General features: G+C 38.5%; 1 protein-coding gene across 1 annotated transcript in view; it reads right to left on the bottom strand.

The window, feature by feature from the left end:
* Positions 1 to 12,260, bottom strand: part of LOC100919698 (acid-sensing ion channel 2) — a 331,481-nt gene that overhangs the window by 111,780 nt on the left and 207,441 nt on the right. Inside the window, exon 2 of the mRNA XM_031967604.1 lies at positions 5,299 to 5,449. Coding sequence (XP_031823464.1) covers positions 5,299 to 5,449 — 151 coding nt within the window. The remainder of the gene's footprint in view (positions 1 to 5,298; positions 5,450 to 12,260) is intronic.

The raw sequence follows: 12,260 nt of genomic DNA, 5'->3' as shown, positions 1-12,260 counted from the left end.
CTTCCTTGGTGGCAAGATAAACTAACAGCTTCCCCCTGCCTTTTCTATGATTCCTCCTAGAAACTCCCCCTATAAACTGCCAAGCTTGAAACTCTTTTGAATCTCTCAGCTTCCCTTAATCTTCCCCAAAATGTAGCTCTTCTTTATCTACATCAAATTTAAACATTTAACAAAGCAACAAAATGAATTCAATAACAAAATATCCAATTCCTCTCTGGCGAGCTCAAGGGAGAATCTCTACGATATTCCCCATTTCATCACCCTGGTTCCAACAAAACTGGCTAATGAAATGATTTTGTGGGACACTTCCTAAAAAGAACTCCCAAAAGATTTGCTAGAGCAAAAATCTAGAGCTCCTGAATCAAAGAAAAGATATAACAAACACGTAGAGAGAAATCACTCACATAGCAAGAAACCAATTAGTATTACACAAGACCTGGCAGCTTCTACTAACAATGAGAGGAGATCTTAGACTATGATATTTTAAACGGCAAGAAAAGGCTTACAAGATTATAACCAAGGCTTGCAATAAAAAATAACTTACCATGAAAAGTTGAGAATAATCTTATAGGAAAGAAAAAAAAAAAGAAATCTTTAATGGAATAGCAGACTTTTGGGCATTTCTGATTAAGTGGCCAGAGCTGAGTAGGAACTTTGAAATGCAAATACAAGAGTCAAGAGAAACCTAGAAAGGTAAATTTATTTAAGCAATTGAAAAGGGCTGTATGATGAAGTGCTAACATTCTAATAGCGTAAGAAGAAAATTTCTCTCCAGAATCTTAATCTTTTCAAAAAGAATTGAGGGAGTTAAATAAGAAAAAAAAAGAGGACCTGGGGAGGTGGATTGGTTCCATCCTGAGATTTTATGAGGGGAAAGAGAAAAACAAAAGCTGTAAAACTTCCTATTTCCTAATAGGGTGTGGGAGAAGAAAATACAAACATGTAGCAAGGAGTGGGGGGAGCAGGTAAATTTTTGCTATCATTAGAAACATACAAAGGTATATTGAGGCACAATTTGGTGTAGAAATATATTAAACTCTACAAGGAAACAAGCAAGAATAGGGAGGCTGTTAAGAGAGAGGAATAATATTTGAGAGGAAAGTTACAAGCAAAACAGACTTCTTTAAAAGAGGGTATTAAAAAGGAAAAAAAGAAGAAAGGCGAGAAAATAGAATACAAGATGGTGGCCATCAACTGGGAAAAGAATGAATAAATTGTAGTATATGAATCAATGGGATATTATTGCATCATAAGAAATGATGAAAGAGATGATTGCAGAGAGTCCTGGGTAGTATAGACTGAAACAAAATGAAGTAAGCAGAATCAGGAGGACAATTTATAACAAGAACAGCAACATTATAAAGAAAAATAGCTTTGAAAGGCTTAAGAATTCTGATCAGTGCAATAACCAAACTTCTCTCCAGAGGATACATAATTTTTTTTTAAATTAATGTTTTTTTTCCAATTACATGTAAAGAGAATTTTCAACATTCATTCATGTGTTTCATGACAACAAGATAACAGGTTTAAGGCGGTGACAAAGACATACATTTTTGGAATTGGTCTCTCTGTAGATTGAGTTATTTTTTTGGCTATATATTTGTTGCTTCCCTCTTCTTTCTATTGGTTTCTGAATTGGGGAAAAGACTGGAGAGAGGGATTAACAATATTGATGTCAAAAAGAAAAAATAAAACAATGGCCATCGCAACACTTTTTTAAAGCACAGAAGAGGACCAAAGGAAGGTCAGAAAGAATGCACAGATCTGCAGGATAGTTTTAAAAGTAATGGCAATCAAGGGGCAGCTAGGTGGTGCAGGGGATAGAGCACCAACCCTGAAGTCAGGAGGACCTGAGTTCAAATCTGGCCTCGGACACTTAACATTTCCTAACTGTGTGACCGTGGGCAAGTCATTTAACCCCAATTGCTTCAGCTAAGAAAAAAAAAAGTAATGGCAATCAATCAATAAAATTTTATTAAACCACTTCTGTATACATGGTGCTATAGCTGAGGATATAAGAAATGCAAAAGACTATCAGAGAGCTCATCATTTAATGAAGGAAACAATAGAAAAGAGAACTATGTGCAAACTATATAGAGATACATCAGAAATAACATGTCAAATTTATATTGATACTTAAAATAAGCCATATAAAATGGAGATTTATGGTTAAAATTCTTTTATATGGATATATTCTGACATGGGTATGGAATTGTTTTTGGGGATGTTTAAAAGTCAACCTATATGTATACATGTATATATAGATGTAATATATGTATGGATGTACACATACAGATATGTACACTGGTAGTATTTGGTCTGTAGAAGAAGAAAAGTCAGGAGGACTATTTTTCTAATATTGAAGAATGTTATAGTGGAACTGGGATTAACCTTGTTCCATTTAATTCAGAAGAACAAAACCAGGAGCAATATGGTAGACCTTGTACTGTTTATTTAGGTTGATTCAAGAGAAAGCATTCTAATGCTAATAATAGCTCCAAGTTTGCAAAGTAATGTATAAAACTTATTTCATGTGATCTTTATGCTATGTTTGCTTCCATTTTCCAGATGGGAAAATTGAAGTTGAGAGAAGTTAAGTGACTAGACCAGAGTCACACAGCTAGTAAGTAAGTGGCTGAAGGATTTGAACTCAGGCATTCCTGAATCCAAATCCAGTATTCTCTATACTATCCTGTGCATTTCCTCCTTCTTGATGATTAAGATTATGAAAAAGGAAGTACTAGTGACTCCTCCCTCACTGGATGCTTTTTCTTTGTGGAGGGGATTATTAATTTAGGTGTGGATTGGATTGACCAAGTCTGAGAGGATTTGATTGGTTCTTGTTCTTGGGAATGTTTCCAAGCATATACTGTAGGGACTGAGTCTCTGTCTCTATCTCTCATGCTTCTTCCAGGTTTAAAAATATGATATGGATTTCTAGTAATTAATGTTGAATTTTAATTGAGACAGGATAGCACTAATTAGTTTGTTTTAGGTATTTGGGCATTCAGCCCCCTGAACTCAATATGTAAATATATTCAGGGATGAATAAGTCAGTGATTCTCTTTAGAGACCATAGTGCTAACTCAACACCTTTATAGATTTCAAGCTAGGAGAGTCCTAAAAAGCTGGCTTGGAGGAAATGGAGGCATGGACGATTAGTAACTTGTCCCAAAGAAAGAATAAAGGGCAGGTCCAGTATCTGAATTCAACCCCTCTAAAGCCAAAGTTCTTTTCATTATAGAATGTATTTTGTATATATGTATTTTGAATACATAAAGGAGAAAGTTTACAATAAGAATGGAAAATTAGGTTGTGAAGGGTTTTAAATTGCCAACAGAGGAGTTTGAGACAGTCATTGGAGTTTATTGAGTAGGGGATTGACATGGTCAGACTTATAATTTAGAAATATTAATTTGCAGAATGGAGAGGGATTATGGAACCATAGATTTATAGCTGCAAGAGACATCAAAGATTTTTTAGTCTAATCCTCTTGTTTTACCAGGGGAAACTGAGGCCCAGAGAGATTCAATGACTTGCCAGAGGTCACACAAGTACAAGCAAACAAATGTCTGTTGACTCCTAAATCAGTGTCCTTTTCACTTTATGATCCAGTTACTCTGATCAGTTAAGGACTATTACAATGATCCTGGGAGAAATGACCTAGGATGGAGGCCATATGAGCATAGAGAATAGAATGAATTACATGGCTAGTGAGTGCTGGAAATAAGATCTGAATCAGGGTTTTCCTGACTTCACTCTAACTAGAAATTCAATGAAACAAATATTTTATGCACTGCACTATGGGAAATCTAAGATTAAAAAGTTATACAGTCCCTGTTCTCAAGGAGATTATGGTTTAATGGGGGGTATGGTAGGGTATAGCATCTCAACTAAATGTAAAATGTACCAGGAGCAAAAGGAAAGATCCAAAAAAAGGGCTCCCTAGGAAATCTGGGGAGAAGAAATAATTTTTCTTGTGGTATACTAAGTGTCTGAGATAGAATTTGAATTTAGTTTTTCATTGACTGCAAGCTCAGCACTTTCTGTCACTGTAGAGTGGGTGTCTGTATAAGTCTAGCAGGAAGATTGTAGCCTGATTGTGGTGGACCCTGAATATGAAGATCAAGAAATTAAATTCAGCAGGCAGTGGGGAGTCATTGAAAAGAAGTGATCTGATCATGGTATTGGATTGGAAAAATTACAAACCCTATTTTATAAATCCCTTGTTATTCCACAGATATCACAAGGATTCCTCTAATTCACACACACACAAAACTCTTTGATAGTATCTACATGTGCCCAGTGGGAATCAGTGACAGCTAAAAGGCTTATCGTTCTCATTTCCCTGTGACATACTTGGATAGTAAAGGAAATTGCAGAAACAAAGAAATGAGTGAGCTTGAGAATGTCTCTTCCTTTATTTTGGGCTCAACTTCTCTCCTTCTAAAGTGAAGAATTTGGTCTTCTAATATCCTTTCCAGATCTAACATTTTCCAGTTCCAACCAACACCATACTTTCCCTCTCTACTATGATTTCTACCACCTCTACTATCTTCTATTCTATTTAAAAAGCTGACAAAAAAGCAAAGACATATACCCCTCATAAGTCATACTTGGAAATCTTGTTGTATGCTCGCCCCACCAATAGCTAGCCACCCTGCTACCTAGGGGATGGGCAAGCAGCCTCATTGAAGTATCAAGGAAACCTAAGAGAAACAGGAGAAGGGCATGTGCCTAGTGAGTCAAATCACTACCTTGGTCATTATTTCAACTAAGACCCTAATGGAGATAGTCCAAAACCATTAAGCCAAAGGTCTTGGAAGTACCCATGTCCTATAGACCACTATTTCAGCTTGCAGACTAGACCATACAGAGATCATTGAGGAGAATGCAATATGAAGAAGGATTCTACCTTCCTAACTATCCCTAATGCCAACTGCTGACCAACTGCCACCAAAAGGTAGGAAAGCCCCAAAGCCCTAGAAGACAGGATCTTAACCATCTTATTTGTTACTGTGCCTAAGGATCACAGGACTTTTCCATCTGATTTGCAGCAGAAACCTTTTCTATGTGTTGTCTTCCTTGGTAGAACATGAACTCACTGAAAGCAGGGATAGCCTTTTGTATTTGTATCCCTAATGCAGCATTGTACTTTGATTAATAAATGCTTCATTCGTTCATTTGTGCCAAAGGATCCTAAAACATTGAATGGAAGGTAATATTTCACGTAACAGACTGAGAAATCTGAGAAATCACAGTTAAGCACATATTTGTGTAAGCAGAACTCCTTCTTACCTGTTTCTCCCCAGATGGGTAGGTACTCATCCTGTTGTATGTCCAGCATGATCTCCAGCCCATTGCCTGTTCCTCCCTTGACTGTAGTGAGCAGAGGTCTTCCATCCTCTCCTGAGTTAAACATATAACATTTCCCATACTTTGTAAACACCTGGAATAAAGAAAAGAGAAACAATATGAGTGACTTCTTACAGGTCTCTGAGCACTGAGAATTCAATGGCATATGAAAAGCTTATTGCTGTATAAATCTCTGAACAATTCTTTACATTTCTTCAATCATGATTGATGGGCTGATGGTTTCAAACAAAGTTAGCACCCTCTAGTCTCATGTGTGACATAGCAGATAGAAGCCTGGATTTGGGATTCAGAGATTTGGGTTCAGTTCTCACCTCTGACACATCCTGAGCCTTTCTAAGACTTGAAGTTATAGCTGTCTTCCTTAGTGGGAGGGGTACCCAATAGATGTTTTCACATAGCTTGAATACAGGGACAAGTTCCAGAGCCAAGCACAGTTCTTGGCACACAACAGGTAGTTAATAAAATATGGGTGGCTTGATGGACATATAGACATTTTGAAAAAAAATTCTACTGCAACAAATAATTTGGCCATTCCATTAGAATTATTATGACTTTTTCAAAGACAGGGAATGCTATAGTAGAAAACACAGACTGGGCATGGGAGAGAGCTGGCCCTTGTCCTGATTCCAGCAGTTACGTGCTATATCTATATCTATATCTATGTCCATGTCCATATCTATGTTTTTATCTACTATAATATCCTAAAAATATGGTGTACTTAATGACATTACTTTAACACAAAGTCTGGCATATAATAAGCATTTAGTAAATGCCCATTTCCTCCCTCCTTCCCTTTTCCCCTTCCCTCTCACTTTTTTTCTCCTTCCTTTCTTTTCTCTTCTTTCCCCACTCTTCACCTCTCCTCTTCCCTTCTCTCCCCTCTCCTTCCTTCCTTCCTTCCTTCCTTCCTTCCTTCTTTCCTTCCTTCCTTCCTTCCTTCCTTTCTTCCTTCCTTCCTTCCTTCCTTCCATATGACCCAGTACTAGGACTCAAAGAGCTAAAATTGAATTTGAATGGGGCAAGGAAACCTCCCATTAAGATAAATTACTATTGCAAAACAGCTTTGGCAATACAACTAACCAAATACAATCTTTTATTACAGAAAAACTTTCACCGACTAAAAGGAAATAATAATTTTGATTCAGTCCCCTCAGTTAGACCACATTGTCCTAGAAATAAAGTTTTATTGTAATTACATACAGGAAGGGAAATAAGGTCTACTAGTAAAAGTTCTTGTCATAGTCCTACTTTGACGAATGGTTTAGAGATAATAGAATTTTAGAGCTAGAATGAATGAACCTTAGAGATCAACTATTAGAATGGTGCATGGCATAGAATAAGCATTTAATAAATGCTTATTGACTGACTGATAGACTTAGTCAAGCCTTTCCATCTCCACTTTATAGATGAGGAATATAATATCTCAAATTAAGGTCTTAAGGCTTAAGAAGTGCTTTCCTATCTTTTGAGGTAGGTGGGCAGTATAGTTTTATGTGCTCATTTTGCAAATAGAATGACAATTCAGGCCCTTATTGCCTTTTGCCTGGACAGCAGCACTCCACTGGACTCTTGTAGTCATATCTTTCTAAGAAATGTGCTTTTCCCTAGAAAAAGAGGGGCAGATGATACAGGGCTCAGGCTTGTGGCGGTGGAGGGCAGCCATACCACAAGTCACAGTCCAATGTAACCTAATGTAACAGATGGTTATTAAGCACCTTCTTTATGTCAGACATTGCGCCGGGCCTTGGAGATATAAAACCAAATCTCTCTACCTAAGAGATGAAAAAGATTATATACTACTAAGGTAGCAAAATCTACAAAGTATAATAGGGGTGAGGGAGATGGAGATTCTGTCTGTTGAGCTGGGTCCTGCTAGGTCCATTCCAAGGAACATGATTAGGAGTCTGCCTGCATTCTGGTCCTTTCAGGCTGGATCCTTGCTAAAGTATATGTCAATCAGTCAATAAAGATTTGTTAAGTACCTACTATGTGTAAATAGAGATTACTGTTTGCTCTCCCCTATTCCAAAGGGCTATGTAGAAGATGAATTAGTGAAAATAACTGAATGAGAATAACATTTTAAGTTATGGCTAAATGGAGAAATGACTTCCATCTTCCCTGCTCTTCCTTTTTCAAGTCTTTAGGGATTCTGCAAGTCCTTGAACTTCTACTAGGGTAAAGAAGAAGTGAAGTCTCCCTTTTGCCCACTCCCACAGCTATAGCAACTATATGTACGTGTCAACAAGTACATGTGCTTGCCTCAGACCAGAGCTCAAGTCACCAACTAATTTCTCTGCTTTGTGTTTCTTTCACTGAGCTCAGATGATTGAACAGTGATCCTAAGATGTATGTTTCTAGCTTTGCCAGTTAACTTGTAAACTCGAGAGGTCTTATGTCATTGAGAAATGACACTAGCTGGTATTATCTCCAAGTGGGAGCACAAGATAGCTCTGATATCCAGTGAGATCAGGAAAGTATGCATGAAATACATGGTATCTAAATTGTGCCTAAAAAGAAGCTAGGGATTCTAAGAGGTAGAGATGAAGAGGGAGCAACAATCCAAATAAGGGGGATTATTTGTATAAAGACACATGCACAGAGGTTAGAGATGGAATTTCATGTTTGGGAAATAACTAGTATGCTATATTGAGAGTGTGTAAAAGTGAGTAATAATAAATACAATTTGAAGGCAGGTGGTACCCAGATTGGAAAGGGCTATAAATTCTGGGTTGAGTAATTTGCATTTAATCTTAGAGGGAACAGAAAGCCACTGAATAGGAACAAGAAGTCATTTTTCTTTTGAGCTGGGGAGTGACATGGTCAATTCCATGTTTTAGGAATATCAAGCTGACAGTTGTGAGGAGAAGAGACTGGAGGAGAGGAACTAATTAAGGAAGCTATTTCAATAGTTCAGGGGAGAGAAGACTGGAGCTGCTTTAGTTATGGGGAATGAGGAAAGGAAAAGAAATTCCCCTTTTCTCCCATGTGATTGGAGAGAAAGGGATGCATGAAGATGGATCCTTCCTGTAGAAGCAAGATGAATGAGATCTACCAATTAATTGCATACAGAGATTGCAGTACAAGAAAGAATGAAGAGTAACTGTGAGCTAGAAGATTGGCTTCCCATCAACAGAGGTGGGGAAGTTTGGAGGAAGAGCAGACTTAAGGGAAAAGAAGAGTTCTTAGTTGCTCAGATGGAGTATGAGGGGTTGATGGGACATTCAGGTAGAGATGTCCAGGAAGCATTTGATATTATGTGGCTAGTGTTTAGAAAAGAAATTGGGGCTGAATGTGATGATCTGGGAGTCATCTTGTTTCATTGGAAGCTAAGATTATCAAAGGAGAGAATATAGAAAGAGAAGTGAACCCAGAACAGAACCTTGAGGGGAGCTCACACTAAGTGAAAAGAAAGTGGATGATTAAGTCAGTCCAGACATCTTACTGGTTATTTTAATGCCTTGTGCTTATTCCCTGTCTGCACAGTTTTCAATCTTATTGCTCAGAATATAATAATCAAAACAACATCTTTATCATCGGATACCAGGAAGGGTCTGATCATATACTGCCCTTTAGTTCCACTCAGAGTCTTTATGATTGAGGTCATGGCTTCCCAAACCTAAGGTCATCTGGCCTAATGGATATTTTTCTTACCTTACACGATATTTGATTCCCTTACCTCCATATAGGTTGTACCCATTGTCCATCCTGGGAAAGTTTATAGTTATCCCCATCTGGGATGCTCTCCCTCATTACTTCTACCTTTTAGAATTCCCAAGGCTCAGTTTATAGATCATCTCTTCTCCTTCCCGCCCTTTCCTTCCTCAAAACCTAGAAAAGTTAACCGATTTATAAAGGTTCCAATAAGCAGGGCTCCCCATTCCACCTTCAGTGCTTTCTCTAATGTGACACACTGCCTCCTTATTCCCCAGGGGGACCCAGTCAGTCTTTTCCTTGGACCACCTGGTGCCCGCCTGTCGCCACACTATTGGCTTAGATTCAGCCTGCTTCTCCCCTCCTCCTTATCGCCCCTCCCCAACCTTCTTCTCCAGCCTGTCACTTTCTCAGCGTTCCACTTAATTTTATTTAAACATTTCTGTTTGTGTCTCCATTTCTGCTGTAGCGGAAATAATCCTTTAAGGGAATAAAGGTATTGAAGAGGAACGGAAGCTTCTTTACACAGGCTGGAAAGAAGGGTTTGGGGAAAGCAAAATGAATTTCTGTTTAATAGCATCATTGGTTTTTCTGCCCTGGAGCCCCAGTCTCAGAGCCTGATGGTTGGGTCTCCCACAGAGGATTAATCTGGTTTTCTCCTGCCATCAAAGGCCTGAGAGCTATTTATGCCCAGTGCTATCTTTCAACAAAATGCTGGACAAGCTACGGCTTCTATTGATGTATAAGTGTAACATGTTTTTTAGATTGCTGCCTTATCACTCCAGAGCCAGGAAATACAATTTAGTTAAGTCCAGAAAGCCTCACTGAGCAAAAAAAAAAAAAAAAAAAAAAAAATGCTGCCTGACATTGGGATTCTCTTGTTTGGCTGGGGTCTGCCAACACTTTTTCAGGCTCTTCGGCACTTTCCCCACATTCTCTGACACTATCAGTACTCACTCTTTCTGCTGAGGCTGGATGTGAAAAGAGGGGTGTCTGTGTGTGAACGTGTGTACATGTGTGTACCAGAGGGAGAGTTTGTGTGTGTTTATATGTATGAGAGTATGAATGTGAGTCTAGGTGAGCATGTGTATGTGTGTATATGTGTGAGTATGTGAGGAAGTTTGAGTGTGAATGTGAGTGTGTACATGTATATATGTGAATGTATGTGTCTATCACACTCCACTATCTTTGAGAAAATATGATGATACAATTCCAACTTGACTCTCCACATCCAGGGGGAAAGTATGAAACATTTATTGATTAAGAGAAATTACATCTTTTGATTTTATTTTTAAAACAGCGTTAGAACCCCCAGGGGAGAGAAGTGAAATCCTCTGGTTTCTCTGACTTGGCCTTTTTTTTGGTCCTGCATATTCTAACTCTCTAGGATAACACTCTCCCTTCTGCCCTACCATGTTTGTGGGCTCCCAGCTGATTGGCATCTCCCTACCTAACAGTGGGTAGATGGGAAATCAATCAAAGCCACCTGACAGGACACCCTGCAGGAACTACCCTGAAACATAGATTCTTTAGCCTCCACGATGTTCTCTGACAGACGATGTCAATAGGGCTTGGGAGGGGATATGGTGAAAAAAGAAATCATAATTTCCCCCGTTCCACTCAGCTTGAAGGCTCCTTTCACTCTGGAGCCATAAGTCTAGGATCTAATTTGGCGTGAAGAGAGGGGAGAAGAAAGGGAAAATACTCTGATCAAAAGGTCAATGAGATCTGTGAAAAAGTCCAGAAACCTCAAGGCTATCCGTTCTAATCTGTACTTGAACAAGAACATCTCTCTACAATATTTTTGATTTACTGTCAATCATCTTTTGCTTGAAGACATCTAGTGAGAGTGCTATATTGTCACAGTATCAACCTAGGTATGGGGAAGCTAGATGGTGCTGTGAATAAAGCATCAGAGTGAAGTAGACTTGAGTTCGAATTCAGTCCCACATACTAGTGATCATGACATTTTATCCTGACTGCCTCACAAAAATAATTAAAATGTGCCCAATGATTTTCTAGAGCACAAAGTGCATACAGAGAAAAGTATTATTCACAGCCTCTGCCTTGAAGTGCTTAGACTGTTTCTACTTTCCAGAAGAGAAGACAAATTGTTACTCTGACTACCTAGGAGTCTAGTCTCCTAAATACTCTCCCTGTTTCAAATCTTTACCATCTCTAACACATCCTCCACTCAATTTTCCAAAACAAAAAAGTCTCATGGTTCCATTCTCTTCTTTCAAAACCTTTCAAAACACTATACCTTAGAGTATGATCTCTAAGATAAAAATCAAACTCTTTAGCCTGGCATTTAAGGCCTTTCATGGTTCCTTTTATAGTCTTAGCTCCTCATTATGAGGTCTACACCTGTCCCAATCTTAACTACTTACTAACCATTTCCTGAACTTCAGACTATATCTTTTACTTCCATGCATCCACAAAAGCTGTCTCCTGTGCCTGGAATATACTTCCTCCTCCCTCTTCTTCTCAGAGTCCTCTTCCATGAAGGCTTAGGTTTAGTGCCATGTTATCCTCGAAGGCTTCCCTCATCACCTCAGTTGCTGATGTTTTCTCTTTTCTCATGGGAGCTCTGTTGGTCTAGAATGACAACACCATGGCTGAGTATATTATTTTTTCAGAAATAAGAATTTTCATCCTTCATTAGTGCTGTAGTACCTTCTTCCACAGCCATTTGAGAATCACTGACAATGGCTTAGTAGTCACATCTGCCAATCTGAGAAAGCTGCTCATCTGGGCTGAGTGATCTTAACGAATCAAAGGCAGAGAAGAGCTCTCTTACTATCTCCTCACTTATTTTAAGCCATTAAACTCCCATTAGTTACTTTTGTCCTTTCATTAAAGATTTCTCTCCTTGGAAAAAATAGAAACAAAATGAGAGTCCAGTATCTCTGCCTCCTCTTTTCAGCAATAATTATTGTCTCATCTGCTCCCAAGTTATATTCTTTTTGATGCTAGGACATTGCCCTTGGGAACTTCCCTGGGATGCTCCATATCCTTCTGAACCCTCTGAAATCTTCTCACTCCAATCTAGGATACATACCATAATCTAAGGACTAGAAATCATAGGCTTTGAATTTATGTGAGGTGATATGAGCTGTCCAAGGTAGAACTAAGTCAGTAACAAAGTCAGGATTTGCCTCAATGATCTTTTGAATCCCACTTCTAGCCAAGGGCTCTCCTACTCTATTAGAAGGTTCCTTTACTTAGCTTTT

Source organism: Sarcophilus harrisii, chromosome 4, assembly GCF_902635505.1.
Source record: "Sarcophilus harrisii chromosome 4, mSarHar1.11, whole genome shotgun sequence".
NCBI classification, from domain to species: Eukaryota; Metazoa; Chordata; class Mammalia; order Dasyuromorphia; family Dasyuridae; genus Sarcophilus; species Sarcophilus harrisii.
The sequence above is the reverse complement of the archived record's forward strand: the minus strand, read 5'-3'. Positions and strand labels throughout refer to the sequence as shown.